This window comes from Fopius arisanus, unplaced genomic scaffold (genome assembly GCF_000806365.1).
Source record: "Fopius arisanus strain USDA-PBARC FA_bdor unplaced genomic scaffold, ASM80636v1 scaffold00002, whole genome shotgun sequence".
NCBI classification, from domain to species: domain Eukaryota; kingdom Metazoa; phylum Arthropoda; class Insecta; order Hymenoptera; family Braconidae; genus Fopius; species Fopius arisanus.
This window is the reverse complement of record NW_011887741.1, coordinates 1,962,874-1,981,613: the sequence shown is the minus strand read 5'-3', so window position 1 is coordinate 1,981,613 and position 18,740 is coordinate 1,962,874. Positions and strand designations below refer to the sequence as shown.

At 38.7% G+C, this 18,740-nt stretch overlaps 4 protein-coding genes across 4 annotated transcripts in view; 3 read left to right on the top strand and 1 right to left on the bottom strand.

The window, feature by feature from the left end:
- Nucleotides 1-73: 73 nt before the first annotated feature.
- Nucleotides 74-2,291, bottom strand: LOC105267049 (RAS oncogene family member Rab27). Its single transcript, XM_011305640.1, has 5 exons — nt 2,129-2,291; nt 1,985-2,055; nt 1,766-1,880; nt 906-1,018; nt 74-820 (listed from the first exon to the last, which is right to left on the bottom strand). The coding sequence occupies exons 1-5, from the start codon at nt 2,270-2,272 to the stop codon at nt 637-639; spliced, it is 627 nt and encodes a 208-aa protein (XP_011303942.1). The 5' UTR covers nt 2,273-2,291; the 3' UTR covers nt 74-636.
- A 972-nt stretch (nt 2,292-3,263) lies between these two features.
- On the top strand, nt 3,264-4,637 carry LOC105267050 (potassium channel subfamily K member 15). Its single transcript, XM_011305654.1, has 2 exons — nt 3,264-3,868; nt 4,125-4,637. Exons 1-2 carry the CDS (start codon nt 3,285-3,287, stop codon nt 4,549-4,551), a joined length of 1,011 nt encoding a protein of 336 aa, XP_011303956.1. The 5' UTR covers nt 3,264-3,284; the 3' UTR covers nt 4,552-4,637.
- A 213-nt stretch (nt 4,638-4,850) lies between these two features.
- On the top strand, nt 4,851-9,203 carry LOC105267014 (NHL repeat-containing protein 2). The gene is made up of 7 exons (XM_011305583.1): nt 4,851-5,164; nt 5,981-6,147; nt 6,557-6,716; nt 6,798-7,437; nt 7,982-8,207; nt 8,286-8,594; nt 8,666-9,203. Exons 1-7 carry the CDS (start codon nt 4,984-4,986, stop codon nt 9,059-9,061), a joined length of 2,079 nt encoding a protein of 692 aa, XP_011303885.1. The 5' UTR covers nt 4,851-4,983; the 3' UTR covers nt 9,062-9,203.
- Nucleotides 9,204-12,542: 3,339 nt separating this feature from the next.
- LOC105267867 (mucin-17) overlaps nt 12,543-18,740 on the top strand; it is an 8,673-nt gene continuing 2,475 nt past the window's right edge. Inside the window, exons 1-3 of the mRNA XM_011307006.1 lie at nt 12,543-13,007; nt 15,966-16,112; nt 16,274-18,728. Coding sequence (XP_011305308.1) covers nt 15,982-16,112; nt 16,274-18,728 — 2,586 coding nt within the window. The 5' untranslated portion in view covers nt 12,543-13,007; nt 15,966-15,981. The remainder of the gene's footprint in view (nt 13,008-15,965; nt 16,113-16,273; nt 18,729-18,740) is intronic.

Sequence of the window (18,740 nt, the reverse complement as noted above, 5' to 3'; positions counted from 1 at the left end):
TAATGTGAGTAGGGTAGAGCAATTAGTTGTGTCGAAATTACGTGATTAGATATTAATTACTCGAGAGTGAATATCATTTTTACGAAATGAATTTTATTAACAACTTTCAAGTGACATCGCACGTTAAATTTTAACGTATCATTTTCGGTATAATATATTTCACAAGGAGCAACATGGAATTCTTAGAAATATAACACTCTTCAAGATTATTTTTACTCGTGTCTTTTGATTAATTGTTTAAAGCATTGACACAGAGGTAAATTGATTCTTTGGCATGATCGGAGATGACATTTTTGTTCTCTCCATACGATATTCAAAGCGTTTATCGATTATACACTTGATTAACGAGTTGAACATTTAATTGAATAACTGTGAAAACTATTTTCCCTCCGGTGAAAACCCATTGACAATTTGGAAAATTCAACACTAATATTTGTAGAACTGTGAGTAATATAAATTGATCGTTTATTGACTCTTGTCAGTGATTTTTGTCTTGATTGATAAGCTCGCCTACTCTTGGGCCCCCAACAATTGCCAACAATTCAATTTCCCAATGGCAAAACCTCCTCCTCCTAAAAGAAAAAAAAAATGCGTCAGAGCTGTCAGTGAAAAATTGCCCTACGCATAATGACACTGTCAGCAATAGCACGGATTTCTAGGTCTAGGAGGCTCTGGCTCATGGCATCGCAAAACTCGTTGATGAGGTAGCAGTGATGTGTCGACAGTGGCTTCCATTCTACGCATTACTCTATCTAGTAAAACATCAACAGCACGTGCAATATTCTGTCCAGTGGCTGCACTAGTTTCCAAATATACCATGCTAAAAAAAAAAATAACAACATTTTCACCTTCATTAATTAAACACGCACGATTCCAATGTGAAAATAAACGATATCGTGCCTTACCCATATTTATTGGCGAGATCTCGTGCTTTTTCTTCGCTCACAACCCGTCGATCCTCCAGATCGGATTTGTTACCACATAAAACGATATCTGGTTCCTCACAATATGCATGGGTCTACGGAAACCATCAAAACCCCAAGTTATCTTATCTCAAGAGGACAATATATTCGCCATACGTATATATTGAAAAATATATACATCAAATATATACATACGATCGGCCCACTTTCTCCAAAATGGATACCCTAAATATATAGATCGGAAATTCTGGGGTCATACGGACGCTCAAAAATAAATAAATAAAATCCAATTGGAAAATGAAAAAAAAATTATTCTCTCCGCAATTTTTTCCATTTTTCCATGGTTAAACAAATAAATTCATAAATTGTTGATTGACGAATTGTCAAGTAAGATTCTCCAAAATTAACATTAAAACATCCGAATTTATTGAGACGATTTTTTGTTAATGAATAAACAATATAAACAATGTTTAAAGAATTATTCCTTCGAGAGCCTCAATTGACATTAAATCTGATAAATAACTAATAAATATAATAATAATAATAATCGCAGGATGATCATTATTACTTATTACTATTATTATTAATTATATTATTATTTTAAATAGTCAATTTGCGATAGGAAAAAAAATTAAACAGTTTTGATTGCTAAAAAAATCATGTTCATATCACCCCGTACACTCCCCCATATATATTTAGCAATAATAACCTGGACTATATATTTTCCATATATTTACCCGTCAGAGCGTAAAATTGACGTGCGAAAGGAGGTCAGTGGGTCAGTGGACAATAGCGCGATATCGACAAAACCAATAAAAAAAAAAATCGAGTGGATATTCTACCTTGAGCTGCTCCAGCCAATTCCTCACTTCGAGGAAGGATTGCTCATTCGTGAGATCGAACAACAGGATAAAACCCATCGAGTCGCGATAAAAAGCTGTCGTCAAACTCCGAAACCTGAATATAATCATTGACTAATCAACAAAGCACTACTCGAATTATGATAAAAAAAACTAACAAATGAGTTGAATGTGAGTCAGTTGAATTGAATTCCTAATTACCTCTCCTGTCCAGCGGTGTCCCACAATTGGAGATGCACCCGCTGAGTTCTGCCATTGGTAGTTCTATAAATCTACTCAATTACCCCCCAGATAACGGCATTAATATTACAAACCGGAACTCAAAATGGATAACAATAATCTTACCACTCGTTTCTCCCGGAAGTCAATGCCAACAGTAGAAACGAATCGTGCGTTAAAAAGTCCATCGGTGTAGTGATACAAAAAGCTGGTTTTACCGACCCCAGAGTCACCGAGTGCCAAAAATTTGATCAAGTAGTCGTAATCCATAATTAAATATCAGAATTAACAAATATCCGCTCTATCAATTGACAAAGCATTAACATCCGTTGTCATAATCAGTAGAAATATTAATGAAACATGTGGCCAACTGCATGCACCTGAACACCTGTTGCCATACGTTAACAATATCAGTTGAGAGTACCGCTGAGCATTTGAAATACCAAATGAAACTTCCGAAACTATCGCCGACCGACAACAGAATCAGGTACACCCGATTGACTCCAAGCAGATTGAAAAAATTTAACAAATTGAACAAATCGAACTTGTCACTTTGGCAGTTTGATGAATTGTTTAGCTACTCTACAGTTACACTTGCAATATGGCGATAGCTGATTAAGCTACTGTCACAAACACAAACGATTGGATGTATGGCATTAGCTTCTTCCTTGGCAAGAGCATGCGTACTGAGACCACAGGTGTGACTTGTCGTTTAATTTATTCCGATAATCCAACGAGTGGACGATAACGAGCACCAGTCCCCATGACAATAGTCAGTGAAATGAAAGGGACGATTCACCAAGAAACATGAATATTAAAATGGAGAAAGATGCTGGCGCGCTTTTTCAATGCAGATCTTCATCATAAATAGCCAATCACACAAGTTGTACCACTGCTACATCAGAATCCATCAGAATCCGAATATTCTGCGCCAGATGAAAAGGCAGCATTAGCATCATTTTCCAATTTATGATGCCTCCACAACAGCTGGTTATGTGTTAACCGAGCAAAAATAGGGAGTACAGGAGAATTTCAGGTGACAGATCTAGATGTGAGGGAAGCTTAACGGCTTCATGGAGTGGGGATGCTTTTAAACACAGCTGGATGTCAACCATGAGAGTTATCTCGGACGAAAATAGATGAAAATGAAAAATGCCGGGGAGAAATACGAAGAGACGACTGGGTGTGGAGTACCGCGTGGTGGAAAATCAGTTCATGAATTGGCGCTTGTAACGTACATCTTGTGATATTCAATCGTCGAGTGGATTTATCACTGATAACGATGAAGAGGCATTACGTGCGTTCGTCAGTGCGCAGCAGAGATTCATCAAGCACATCAACAGGTTTGGATCCCAGGGAGAGGGTCAAGGATTGTTGCAGAAAGCTGGTGGCCTTCATGTGCACACAAGTTGGTGTTGGTGGGCTTGTCGTGGGATATGCTATTGTCGGGGCTATGGGTTTCATAGCGATTGAGACCCAGGAGGAGTATCCCCATGTTACTGCCATCGTTAAGCTCAGGAGAAATTTTTCCGAGCAACTTTGGAATCATACTGCCGGCGACAGGAGAGTCAACATCATCAATAAGACAGCTTTCTACAGGAATACTGATGTTATTCTTCAGGATTATCAGAGCAATGTTGTGGATGCTATCAAGGGGGGATACAACAATAAAACTGTTATCGAGGTCTGGAGTGTACCTGCTGCACTCATGTACAGCTTGTCAGTGTTTACGATGATTGGATATGGGAATATGGTGCCGAGAACTGCCTGGGGTAAAGGGGCCACCGTTCTTTATGCCATTTTTGGGATTCCCCTTTATGTACTGTACTTTCTCAATATGGGGACGGTTCTGGCTGGAACTTTCAGGTCTGATTATTTTTTTTTTCTATTACCGGAACCGAATTGGAATCGCCTGAGAATTATTCGATCGGAGAAATAACGATTTAAAAAAATTCATGCTTCTCACAAATAAATTAATCTTTGACACAATCTTTTTTTTTTGTGTAGAATTATAGGCAAATTTTTCGCGGCAATTTGAACTCTCGTAAATTTTATTCGATAAAATTGGGATTAATATATTGTTTTTGGATTTTTAAAATTTTCTTTTTTTATTAATTTTTAGATGGCTCTATCGGTGGTTTCACGAGTGCACGGGGAAGATTCGACCTGGGCAAAAAATCACGGTACCCTCGACCGCTTGTCTCTGGGTAATATCGGCGTATGTCCTCGTGGGTACTATAATGTTTGCCCAATGGGAGGGCTGGGACTATCTCGATAGCGCCTACTTCTGTGTAACATCACTATGTAAAATTGGAATGGGAGATTTTGTACCCGGTGCCACATTCGCCGACGTTGCCAAGGACGGACATCTCAAACTCGTTATTAACTTTATATATCTACTCCTGGGGCTCGGACTACTCGCCATGTGTTACAATCTCATGAGGGAAGACGTCAAAGAAAAGGCCAAGGAATTGAAAGCAGACGTCATCGACGCTTTCGAAGACTTCAGAGAGAGAATCATCGCGTGTTGTCATTCCGATGATATTTGACGATCTGATACGTGAAATAATGATCAATAAATCGATTTAAATTGAGGGACAATTTTCGTTCGATTTTTAAGATGGAAAAAATTCTTTGAGAGATTTTTTGGAAATTCAGATATTTCTACTCTCCCATCGGTTGAAAATCTAATCACCTAAGTTGAAAATCCATGAGGACTTGAGACTTTATTTTTTTCAAGTCTTAATTCCAGGCGGACTTAAGACTTACTGGTTGCGCCCTCCTGGAGGTGGGGTCGATACTAAAATTCCTAGAGTGACACCAACTCCTCGTTAAGAGCCTCTACCCAGGTCTATCCTCTTTGATTATAACTGTGCAATGACTATTATTTATTTATGAAAAAAAAATAATCGGTATTTCCCATAGTGTTTTTTATCCAACATCATTCATTTTTCGAGCAGGTTTGTTATATCCCTGGTGTAATGTGCGGTCAGGAAAATAAAGCCATGAGTGTGCAAGATACAGTGGAAATATTGACACAGGAGTGTATTGAACTCAAAAGAGCACTAGCTGCCAGTGATGATAGGGAGAAGGAAAAAATTGTCCTCAAGCATATAATCAGCAGAGCCAACACCGATCTACGTGTCAACGACTTCCAGAAAGGTTTTTACGTCCTTATAATTCCCAAATTATTCATGTCAATTATTAACTCGTCTATTAACTCGGTATAACCTAATTTCAACATCGAGGCAAATGGGGTCTTAAATCGTCGATATCTTCCCACTGAACAATGCAATTTCCAAAATTCAAATTTCATTTTAAAGCCCCAAAAACCGCCTTCAAAATCCTTCCAGGAATTGAGGTATTGTCTCTGTCAATCCCGAGGTATTGACGATTAAAGACGGCTTGTTTAATTATCACCTGGATTTTTTGAGGAAATCAACTTTTATTGATTTTTTTGATAGCGAGGATTGTCTAGAGGATTTTGAAATACCATTGGAATTATCACTAGGTCTGTGAGATTATAAAAATCGAGAAATGTCTGTTGAAAGACCTGAACTTGTCGAGGGGAAGGCGCCAGGTACCGATGAAAATTCTAAAGTCAATCGAAAAGAGATCGAGGAGTACAATAAACTCCTGGTGATTGATAAAGAACTCGATGAGGAACTGAATTCGTTGAAGAAGGAGCTGGTAGATGGGCCTTCCATGAAAGAAATAATGTCTGACCTTCACGAGTATAACAACATCAAGGACTCGACTCAAATTGTTTTCGGAGCGATGGCAGAAATGCACGAGACAACAGTCTCCCATTTTCACGATAAATACAATGTACCGAAGAACTGATAAATCGAAATAACTTGTATTTAAAACCCCCCATTAATTACTTAAAAATCATGTCATTGTTCTTTAACGTAATAAATAATAATGTGTAATTCCGGGGATTATTGTTTTATTTGTCTGATAATGTTTCTTGGATAGGACTCGAATGGTTCAATGTCTCCGAGGGATTGTCTGTCTCGAAGCATTTGACCGGTAAAATTGTTATTCTCGACTTCTTCACGTACTGCTGCATAAATTGTATGCACATACTTCCCGATCTCGAGGCTGTGGAGAAAAAATATACCGTCGAGGATGGTTTGGTTATCGTCAGTATCCAATTGCAAGAGAATGCACTGAGAAAAAAAAATCTGATGCCAAATAAACGGAATTGTATCTAAAGACGCGTAGAATATGGCATTTTAACAATTACCTACAGATTAATTAGTAATTGTTTCGATAAACCAAACACTGGAGTATCATCTTTAAAATTACATATTAATTGAAGCATTTATTTATTACGACTTAAAAAATTGAATTATTGTGTAGAAGAATTTGTACCTCCGATATATATTATATACGCTCATCTTATATATAATAATAATTTCATAATTCCGTTTACCTGGCGAAAACCTACAATTTTACGAACGTAGTAAATATTGTTCAGGTCAGAATTTTAATTTCTCAGTGTGTAGAAATAAAATAATTGAATAATAAACACGAGATTTTTCTAAATAGATCGGCGTTCACAGTGCAAAATTTTCCAATGAGAAAGACTCGTCAAAGATTCTATCAGCGGTACAGAGATACAACATCCAGCATCCGGTAGTGAACGACGCAAAATTATCAATGTGGAGAGACATCGGTATAACTTGTTGGCCGAGTCTCGTAATTCTGGGTATAAAAAATATATCCTAACGCCCTTTTCTTTTTCACCCTCTGAGGTAAAACTAAAAAATAAATAATTGGTGAAAAATAGGTCCTCAAGCCCAGCCCCTTGCCGTCCTCGTCGGTGAGGGTCACAGGGAGGAGCTCTTTCTCTACACTAAAATTGCCCTCACCTACTTCAAATCTCGCAATGCAATAAGGAGTAACGATATCCCTCTAAAACCAGCGCAACACCTTCTACCAGCCTCCACAAAGGACAATCTCCTCTTTCCTGGTAAAGTTATTGGTATCGAGGACATGGGCGAGGACAAAATAATTGTCTCGGACACCGGAAACAACCGAGTAATTATAATGAAACTCGATGGAACAGTTGAGCATGTAATTGGTGGTTATTCCCCGGGTATGAGGGATGGTAATTTCGATGTGGCTAGATTCAATGGACCACAGGGTATATGTCACCGTGGCCAATCAATTTACGTTGCTGATAACGATAATCACGCAATCAGGCTCATTGATTTGAAGAGTAAAAGTGTGACGACACTCGTTGGAACTGGTTCTCAAGGGCATGATTATCAAGGTGGTGGAATCGCCAAGGGCCAGGCTATATCATCACCTTGGGATGTTGCTATTTACGATTATAAGGAGAATCAAGAGGTATTGCTCATTGCTATGGCTGGGACTCATCAGATTTGGGCATTGTTTCTTCAGGATACCGTTTGGTGGAAGAACAAGTAATTATTTTCAATCAGGCCATGCTGGGGTTATTAACTCCCATTAAAAATTGTTTCATTCTTAATTGAAATAATTAGTTATTCGTCCAGTGATAATTTGTCAAGTGGAATTCTCTTAAAAAAACGTAAATAATGCAAAAAAAAAATACAAAACAAGTCCGCATCATCGAACGGGCGAAAATTCTAATTAGCTGCAATCATATTTTTCGGTTTTATCATTATTCAATGACTCACGAATTTTTATAGTCGTTCATCTATTTTTCTTAATTTTTAAAAAATTCTGTGAATTTTTAGAAAAGTTTAATGAGAACTTGGAAAAATTATTCCACGGCTTGAGGAAACTTCGTGAGACATTAAATAGTCATTAATCGTCATTCATCAATTAATCATTAATTTCCTGGACTAATTAAAATAGCAAAAGGTTCGCATCGCCTATAAATCAAATGAATAAATAAAATAGCGCTGAAGACTCCTAAAACCGAATCACTTCCTCAACCAATAAATAAAATCCTCCAAACCAATTGTTATAATAATTAATTAACAGAGAGTACAAAGCCGGAAGCTGTGCGGCAATCGTGGGAAACGGTCGTGAGGCAAACAGAAACAACAGCTATCCCCATGCAGCGAGTCTAGCCCAACCCTCGGGGATAGCTCTCTCCCAAGACTCAAAACTCCTATTCTTCGCCGACAGCGAGAGCAGTTCCATCAGAAAAATTCACCTCGTCGACGGTAGAGTCTCACCCCTAGCAGGTGCCGATAAAAATCCCCAAGTAATTTCCTCATTCGTTACACCCCAATCTTCATAAATTACCATGACAGATATATAATCGTAAAATTTAACAATCCAGGATTTGCATAATTTTGGTGATGCCGATGGTACCCAGTACTCGGCAAAGTTTCAACATCCCCTGGGAGTAACATGGGATAGTAAACGAGAAGTTGTTTACGTCGCTGACACTTATAATCACAAAATTAAGCAAATCGATTCAGCTGGCAAGTGCACAACACTGTATGGAAGTGGAAAACCGACGAAAGATCATGTGTTCGATGAACCGAGTGGACTGGGTCTACTAGCCAAGCAGAATCTCCTATTAATTGCTGATACCAACAACCATTGCATAAAAGCCGTAAATCTAGATACCAAATCAATAAACACGGTAATATCAATGATTCACGTTAATGAGGAAACCAATGAAAATAGTTAATGATATTTTTATTTCATCCCCAGATACCAAACCTGAAGTATCCCAAGAAAGTTGCCAGACCATTCGACAAAATTCTCAACTTCACCATCGAAATAAGTAACAAACTGGCAGATATTAAAATATTATTCACGACTAGATTGGATGCTGGTGTTGAATTTACCGCAGATGCACCACAGAAGTGGTCACTCAGTCATCCAGAATCGTGGACATCAGAAAGTCCCATGGGATCTCTCGTCACACCGATCAAACTAGAACTTCCAGAGGATAATGCACCTGAAGAGCTGGTTATAACCATTAACTTTGTTGTCTGCACTGGTGGCCAGTGCGTACCGAGAAGATTAAAAATAATGTACAGAGTTGTCCGTAAAGAAGGGGCATCAACGAGCATCGAACAAACCAACGAACTGGAAATCTCATGAACAAATGATGAACAAAAAAATTCAAGTCAATACATCTCAAATATACTCTCATTCGTGTTGATTTACACAACGCCAAATCTAGAAGTAACAATTGTAATTTTGCACTTTGTTTCTTTAATAAAATGATTAATTAACTGAGCAATTGTGTGAAGTCTCTTTTAATCGTCATGGTAGTTCCTCTGGGAGTTTTGAGAACTTGAAGTACTTGGGGCAATGCGAGAACAAATAGGGAATGAACTTTCATGGAGTTGATGTGAATGGATATAATCAACTCGCGACTTGGTGGATAGAATAACCCGTGGAGAACAGTTGTGTGAACTCTGGTGGGACAAAATTCTAAGCAATACACCCACATGATTTCCAATAAGTGGCGAAGAGGTGTGAAAACCCAGAGACAAGTGGCTATAGAATAAAACGAGGCTAATATTCTCAGTACACAGGTATAATTCAATGCAAGTAACAACGAGCGATGAGTTGACAAGAATGTTAGCGGTAAAACTCATGCATGTTGCATCACAAGACAACTCCTCTGCTGTAATTTACCAGTGAGATTATAACAGCGAGTGATAGCAAAATCCATGTATGAGTTTATGGTACTCCACGGGTACCTGGCAGGCGGATAAATATATAACTGATTGTTTATGGACATGTAAATGCTGTGGGTATTGCACTTCTGGTTAATTCACGGTGGATATCGGTCATGGAGTATTACCAGACGTGCCTTAAAATACTTTAAATCCGTTGCGTGTTTGATGGGAGGGGAGGGAGTTGTTAGTACCGACAGGCCATACGGTTAATTAATGAGTAGACCCGTACGCGTTTTTGTGCCTTACTGAATTATAATATAATTTTTGTAATTACATCGACGGAAACGGAAACGCATGTCGTGTAATCACCCACACTCGTACACTAGTCAAAAAAATCATTTCGATTAATTAGTTTTGGAGATTCTTCATTATTGAATTTGTTAATCAAAGGGTTTTGCAGTAATTTATTAAATCGAGAGAAATATGTATTTTTAGGAAAATGTTAGATGAACTTGTTATGAGGTGATCTCAACTGGAGGTTAATCATATTGCTCTTGAGAATGTTTATGGATATGACTTTAAATAAATTTCATCAATAACTAGCACTATTCAAGAATTCTTCGATTTAAAGATAGTGGTACTTTGGCCGAGTGGTTAGCGTGCTGAGAAAGTGTTCTGACGAACACGGGTTCGAAACTCGGAGGGAACTGGAAATGTTTCCTTGGTTTGAACTCTTGTTCGGCCTGGAACCGTCGGTTCAAGGGTTCCATGAGTTCTGACGGAACAATTGGCTTCATTGGAGGGATGATTCCAATGGAAGAATTCAGGGTTCCATCAGAACAATTCCGCGCGTTCAGTATTCAAAGAAAATGAACAATAATCCGCGGAGTTCACCCTAAGATAAATCCCAAGTAATCATTCTCTAAGGCATTATGATGATCATCATCGGAAGCTAATCGAAATTGTTCGGGGATATCCTCTCAATTGGAGAAATGATGTTCGGAAAAAATGCATACGTTTTTCAGTAGATGAATTGAGAACCGAAATCATGACAGCACGTCTTTGAAAGATTGAATATTTTTTTTGATTGATAGAACTGGATAGATAATTATTGAGAGATGAATGGCACTAGATACACCGTGACCCTATTGCCCTGACCTATTGTCTGGTACCCCGGTACCCCAATTGCCTCGTACCCTGGAAACCCGAGTCATCGGGTCTTCCTTTTTTTTTTATGCCCCTCAACATCATTTCACATATGTCCTGATACTGCCATTGGGTGAGACAATCTGGGACCCTGGATTTTACCGTTATATTTGGACTTTGTTCCCACGAGCCAAGCGATTATGCCAACAAGAGCACTGTGCATGGACTTGGTAATTATCCGTTGATTATAAATTCTATGTTGGATGAGAGAATTTGCATAAACTCTGGACTGTTAGAAATTTTAGAGCCCGGCGCCATGATTTTCATAATGAGATGGAATTATTCATGAATTTCTTGGCCATTGCCCGTTTATCCTGAATTCTAAATTAATTAAAACTATCATGAATTGATGAATAAATGGATGTTCCCATAAATATTAAATGCATTTTTTACGATTTATAAAGGAAAAAAATGAATCGAAATGGAATTGCGTACGATAGTGTTTGCATGAGGGATGTCTTCAGAATTCTAATGCTAATTCATCTCCCCCGGATGGAGACGTTGTTGCAGGTCAGTTTTGTTTGTGTTATGAAATCAAATGAATTCAAATAATCGCCGTGAAATGACTGCCGGGTTTTGTAAAACCACTTCTTCACTCGAAACCTCAGGTATTCGTATTTTTGGATTTTTCCTGGTTCACCTGGGGACAGGATCTATACGAGTCCCGTTAAATTCGAAAGCCAACTTGGGATCACTTCGCCCATTAAAAATACCACCGAGTACATACCGAACGCTGTGCAAATATTTTCCCTGAATAAAGACGGCACGTGGGGCTATATCCCTCTATTTTTCCTCAATTCTGTCAGCATATCTCAATGCATTGTGAGAGAAATAAATTCAACTGTCTCTAATCTGAATAAATTATGTATTCTTTTTTTTTAGAAATTTTTCCCGGCAAAAAAAAATCGCGGAAATCGGAGCTCTACGCGATTTTCACCGATTTTTAACGCGGAAATATTGACTCGAATCTTTTCATCGACTTTTTTACATTGCGGAATTCAGTGGAAAAATGGAAGAGGTCTTGAGGGGTTGTAATGAATTAATTAAATTGATTAATAAATCTGGGCATGAATAATGAATTTTCAGCGCGATTTTTACTGACAAATAATGACTGGAATTTTTTCTTGAATTGTTTTCGATTTTTCGTTTTATGTGATATATTAAAAATTTCTCAGAGTTGTACGTGGAATTGAACAGAAGACAGGAGTAAAGAATTTCCCCCAATTTCCACTGATATTCACAAAGAAAAATCAATTTTCCCTCCCTGTAATTTTTCCTTGAACTTTTCTCCATCTTCTTTTTACCCAATATTCATTAAAAATCGGAAAAAAAAAACAAGACTTGAGGGGTTGTCATCAATTAAAGGTTCATGATTGCAGCATGACCTCCAACTTCACTACAATTTCCCTGGAATTTTCTCGACATCTCTATGCGCGATTTTACAGGAGGAAAAAAAAAGCAGGACCTGTCCCTCGGGGTTGTTGTGGATTGAAGTCCCTGAATAAAGAGATCTCCCCCCAATTAGCGGTTGCGGGGAACCTGTTGTCGACTGGTAGACATCCTCCCCCGATTACTTCACACCAAGTGCCCCCCTCCCCCAACAATTCCCGGTGTGTTCCCCTCGGTATTTCTCGGTGTTCCTCGGTACCCCCTTCAGTGTCCCACCTCTAATATTGACACAGGTATCAAGGATATCCTCGAACCACTGTCTCCCAGTCAGTGTTTTAACGTGACCACCGGTGGGGTAACATTGGTCAGTGGTGTTGCTCACCGAGTGCATCATCTCCCAGTGAGTTTATCGTGCAACACGTACCAAGAATAACAAAACCAACTAGTTGTTAGAATAAACAGGGGATAATTGAGAATAATTGACAAGCTGAGTAAGGCTGGTGAGCGAGAATAACTATAAGAAATATATAATAAACCAGAATACCTGGTGGATACTCCGGCAAAAAGCCATAAGATAAAAGCAAATAGGATAACAGAAAGGCATCTCTGGAGGTACTATACAGGGTCACTACCCTTCGTTCAGTGGCAAGGCCAACCGCAATATACTACACACAACGAGCAACTAGTATCATACTGACATCAAGAAGTCAATACTTCATCTTTCATCATCATCCAGGGGTGATACACCCGGGGGAGAGATCCCAGTGGTTTTAGTCAGTGGATAACGAGGATGACTGTCTGAGTCAAGTCGTCAACTGTCCGAGGTCAGTTTCCTAATTTATATATTTTTTTTAATTACAAAAACAATTCAGAACAAAATTCACGACACGAATTTTATTTTTTATAAATTTCATTTGCGTGGGAGGATTGACGCTTTTGATTATGGACTTCGCTTGTCGAGTTATTTCACGGTTCATTTTCAATTATTGTAATTTTACGGCTGCAGCTGGTCTTCGGGGTAATTATGACCTGCAGTGCAATTTTTTTAATTGTTAATATCGGGGATTCGATGAAGTTTTCATTTTTTAATTGGAATTTTTGGGAGAATTGGTAATTGGTTTGTGAATTTATCCAGGAATATGTGGAATGTAATTATCTTTGAGATCATATCATGATTGGTTTAATTGAAACTCAAGTAAATTCATCTCGAAATTATTCTTGTAGAGAAATATAAAGAATTTAAATTGTTAATGTAAATAATTCAGTCAAATAAATGAATATCTGGCAGAAATGCATTTTTCTCCTTGACTTTTTAGAAATTACAATTTATGGAGAAAATTCCGTAGGAATTAAGTAATTTGTCCTGAAACGGGTGAATTTTGTTATAAATTGTTGATCGCGCATAAAAAAATTGAATTGAGTAATTATTTTATATTGAACTCTTCGTTTACTATTTAAACAATAATTCAGGCGGAATTGTTCGCGTGCAAAATGAGACCGGAAGATATTCCCCAAGAAATCGGTCTAGGATCCTCTAATTATCTCAATTTTTTTGTTTATAACTTTCGAAGAGAAAAAATTGTCTCACGTGGAAAGTAAAATCTCGGGAATGAGCGTTGAAACTGAACTAAAACGTCGCAGCCTCTGGAAACTTCTACACGGAGAGAAATATTCCATAAAAATAGCGAACCTCAACTTCTCGTACCGATTACGGAAGTGACTAAGAAAATTTCCATGTCCCTACCGTAATTTTTCAATGAAAATTCATACAAAAATTACGGAACACTCCGAAAAAGTTCCGTAACTGTCCCATAAAATTTCACTCCGAAATTACAAAAAAGATACGTAATTTCTATTAAATATTTAAAAAATTCATCGCATCCTATAAATTCTTGATCACCGATTGAGAATAATTCCAGGGAAAGTTGCGGCTTTTTTTGAAAACGCTTTTCTAATTTTATTATTAATAATTGTTAACATCTCAATGAGCCCTCAACGATGTACCCAATTCTTAAAAAATCGTCAGGAATTTTAGAAATAAATTACCATTTAGTAATCAGTCATTTTTCCCTCACAATATGCGATAATTTTTTCGATTAAAAATTTCCCTCAATAAATTTCCGGTAAAAAAACTGCCCTATACAATTAATTACGAATTATCAACCCTAATTACTAATCAGATCAATCAAATATTTTTGCATAACATACGCCAATAATTTTATATTCCGTGATTTTCTGGGATTTTTACCCAAAAAAATGAAATCCGAAGGAATTTCAAGCGAGAAATTTTTTTTGGAGTTATTTCTTTGAGAGGGAATGTCATCCAAGCGATTTATGGAAAGTTAAAAAGAGGAAAAGCCCAGGGATGGGTAAAAACCCGGAAAAATGAAGAGACATTGGCGATGACTCCTGAAAAGATGATTTTTGAGGATGATAACCCGCACGACCGGATGAATCCATATAACGGTATTGAAAACGGTCCAGCATGGATTCTCGTTGTCCAGTTTCTTTGGCCACAGCTTCCGAATTGATCATTCGCGTTTTTACCCCATTATCTTGAGCCGCGTATAAACCGCAATGGCATTAGAACCCCACCGCACCGAGACTCGATAAATTCAAAGCATTCAGGAACAATAAATCTCTCGATTCCCTCACCACAGGTGCTATTAAAATAATAATAAAATGCCCATCAACTCCAGCAATTCTAATATTAGCTTTTGAATGAAGGGAAATGAACACCTGTTGGACTGATGATGAGATTAAATGGGAGATTCGTCGTGGGCATGATGCATCATTCAAACGTTAATGCACATCGGATTGAAAACCGGTTTGATATTTTTTTAGAATTGAGTGCATATTTAGGAGAACCACTTGAGGCCCGTCTTTTTTGGGGCTATTTATTCTCTGGGTTAGTGGTCTTTCGTCTCTGAGCATTGACCCTTTTCAGAGTTATGACTCTAATTATTTTGGAGATAGGAGGGAGCGATGACCTCAACCCCATCGAACCCCATCGATGCGAGAAGAATCTTTTATTTAATAACTCTACTATCCCACCAGGAAATTCCGGAGAAATATTTTCTGTAGCTCGGGAATTTTTTATATTTACGCATAATTTTTAAATGCATGGAAAAATTACCGCGTCATTACCGAATTTTTTTGTGGGAAAATTCTGGTCGTAGGGTAATTGTGTTTTGAATATTTATCGGTACACAGAGAGAAATATTCAATAAAAATTACGTTTATTTTCCGTAATTCTGGAGCGAAATTTGGTTGCCGGAAATTTTACGGCAATGTCACGTCATTTTAATCTAAAGTGACGGAATTTTCTGGGGTGTTCCGTAATTTTTATCTGAATTATCGATGAAAAATTACGATACCATCACTTAAATTTAATCGACTCCATAATCGGTAATTGAACCAAAAGTTCCGTAATTTTTACTAAATATTTCTCTCCATGTAGATGTAGTGGAAAAATTCGGTTGAATATGAGAGAATGGATTTAAAAAATTGGTCACCTCGAAATCATCGACATGTCCGACAAAAGGGAAAAGGGAAAAGGGATAATACCGGAATTCTTTTGAATTTCGTACATAATTCGGTCGCACGTGGTGAACTCGTTCTGCCCCAGACAAAAAAACCAACAGAATTCAGAGTGTGTCACGCATGATGGAATTACTAACTACTGAAACGCGTCTCCCACTGTTAAAATGGCCAATGACACTCGTACCTATTCAATGACTAACAGTATCGATCGTTAACCCCAAGTGTTATGGATTTTCCAGAGAAAAGAACTTCGAGATGAGTATTTTATCGAGACGTCTGCCCTTCGTGGCATTATTATATTTAATGATTGACTTACCCTCGCTGGAGGCACTTCCGGTTGGCGAAGCCACACTCGACTCTGCACCTGAAATTCCCAAAAATACTAGGTAAGTTTTGAGTTCTCCCTTAAAAAAAAAATCCAACGTATCGTTCATGTCTAGTTATTCAAATTATTCTGAAAATCTATTAAAAAAATTCAGCAATTTCCCCCAAATAAATACGTAATAATCAATAATATGAGACAGTGTAATAAATTTGAATAATTTAGGATGGATCAAGGTGAAGGAAAACTGATGCATCGAGAGCTTCCGGGTTCTCCAGCAGATCTCCTACGCCCGGATATATTCCAATTCTACACATTCGACAAATCCGGTGAAGTAATAAAAAAAGAGATGACAAAGCACGAGATCCAGAGTTTAATAGCAGCAGGAGGTGGTCACCTGCCGCCGATGGCACCAGAAATTCATGAGCCTCAAAAGGCCGGTGATGTGCCAACCGGTGGAACGAGAGTTGCCGATGTAGTACAAAACGTGCAGAATGTACTGAAAGGTGAATTGAGCAAGCCAACACCAATGATATCGACAATACCAAAGATTCCTGGTCACGCAAATTCCGAATGGAGTAGCATTCTCCCATCAATTCTCACCGGTGACATGGAATCCATTGCCCTCAGTCCACCAGAGGTACCAAGACCGCAGCATCCGGACGATGAAAAAATACCGGTGTACGTGGGTCATCCGATGTATGAAGAGATAACGGAAAGACCAATGATCCAAGTGCCAGTTATAACAGTAGAGGAGAAATTACCAATTCAAAATAATTCGTCAAGTGATGAAGAGAGCAATAACGACCAGATCAATGACAACGGTCCAATATTTCAGATATTAAATACCATATCCGCAGATATGTTGAGAAACACCAGCAATTCTGTGGTCTTGTCTGATCAGATTACCGATGCGAGTGAATCATTCGATCGATCAACGGCAAAACCCCAAATTCAACAGTTGAAGAATGACTCGACAACTTATCAAGTTCCTACGACCACTCAGAACTCTATTGAGAACATCACGGCTGAAGGAATTAATCATGTCATTAGCATCGTCTCCGAGACCCATTCGACATCGATAAAAATCCCCGGGTATGATGAGATGAAGATAGACCAGTCAAAATTACAATCCATTACTTCATCTTCCGAGACAAGCGACTCGAAGGAAGCGGTAAATCAAGATAAACCGGTGCCATCAACGTCCAAACCGATTATTGCTGATGATAAATTCGAGATAGTCCAGCCGATAGAGCCTGTGCTGTTGAACAATATCCTGAAGGAATTTGAAATCCAGGGGACGACAGCATTCGAGCCGCTGGAGACTACTGAAATTATTCCAACGTCTGAGAAGAACGAAGACATAACAACAGAGGCCATTCCACTAACTACAGAGTACGATAAATCAGAGGATCCGACGATACCACCACAAGATCAAGTCCCTGTGAACGTCCCACAAGCTGGAAGCACCACTGAATCCATTCCAGCAGAAAATACAACGGACCAAATAACGCAAGTGACTCAGCATGACTCAACAACTCCAGACTATAAAATCGAATCGATATCGATAACAACACCTTCAGTATTGATAACAGGTACTGATGCTCCACCGGAGACAACTACATCAACTCCAGGAGAGATTAAACTTGAAGATCCAGTCACTGAAATAATTCCCAGAACAACTCCAGAGGATGCGACTGAAAAGACGAGTGAAGTAGCAGTGGAAGTGACGACTCAAGTTCCATCCACGACCCCCGAATCCACGACAACAATCGAACGAGAGGAGACACCACTGTCTGTGGAGTTGGAGGACTCGTTATCCAGCATGATTTCTCAAATTTCCGAGGCCATTATAGAGCCATCATTGCCTGCTCGTAACGATCAATCGAAAATCGCTGATGATTTCACGATTACCGAAGACATGAACAAGCAGGAATTCTCCAGCACTGATGGAGTGCTTCTGCCATCATCTCCAAGGCCATTAGCAGCCCCTGAAATCACGCCATCAACACCAGCAAGTGTCAGTCCAGCCTGGAAGACAAATGCAACAGTGGAAGACAACTCCCTGAAGGAGTCGAAGTTGAAGCCGTCGGTATCCACTGAGGCGACAGAAACTCCGATCGTTAGGATCGATATAATGACACCAGCTGAGACAACAGCGACTCCAGAAATGCCTCCGGTGGTGCCTGAGGAGGAGTCTCCAGTTGTGAGAATACAGCTGACGGATCCAGTCACTGCAGTCAATCACATAATCGAATCCATCCCTGCTGACAGCCATTCAGCAGCCCCAGAAATTCAACCCATGACCTTTCCGACGAGAGGAAGCATCAGTCCAAACAACATCTCGAGTAGTTTAATTGCTGGTTTCTCGAATAATGAGAAAGCAAACGAGAATACGACAGAAATCACTGATCCTATCCCTTTGGAAACTGATAAAAAAGAATCTTTTGCCGAAAAAGCAGAAGAATCAATTCCTGAGGTGGCGCTGGCTCAAGAACAGCCAACAACGGATTACGATAAAAATCTAGCGACAATTATGCAACAGATCAATTTTAACGAGCTTCCTATCGTCCAATCGCCCAAGAAACCGTCAGTGACACACAAAACTGAACCGAAAATTGACTCCGCTACACCTGAACCTGAGATCCCTGCGATTAAATTCAACAATAGCGCGCCGATTGCTGATAAGAAT

Bases quoted from the DNA above. Each gene is read 5' to 3' on its own strand.
- LOC105267049 (XM_011305640.1), bottom strand. From the start codon at position 2,272: ATGGATTACGACTACTTGATCAAATTTTTGGCACTCGGTGACTCTGGG. The intron at 1,881-1,984 runs GTAATTAGGAAT...GATTATATTCAG, and splicing joins GACACCGCTGGACAGGAGAG to GTTTCGGAGTTTGACGACAG. The intron at 821-905 runs GTAAGGCACGAT...TTTTTTTTTTAG, and splicing joins GATCTCGCCAATAAATATGG to CATGGTATATTTGGAAACTA.
- LOC105267050 (XM_011305654.1), top strand. From the start codon at position 3,285: ATGAAGAGGCATTACGTGCGTTCGTCAGTGCGCAGCAGAGATTCATCA. The intron at 3,869-4,124 runs GTCTGATTATTT...ATTAATTTTTAG, and splicing joins GTTCTGGCTGGAACTTTCAG to ATGGCTCTATCGGTGGTTTC.
- LOC105267014 (XM_011305583.1), top strand. From the start codon at position 4,984: ATGTGCGGTCAGGAAAATAAAGCCATGAGTGTGCAAGATACAGTGGAA. The intron at 6,717-6,797 runs GTATAAAAAATA...GGTGAAAAATAG, and splicing joins GCCGAGTCTCGTAATTCTGG to GTCCTCAAGCCCAGCCCCTT. The intron at 7,438-7,981 runs GTAATTATTTTC...ATTAATTAACAG, and splicing joins ACCGTTTGGTGGAAGAACAA to AGAGTACAAAGCCGGAAGCT.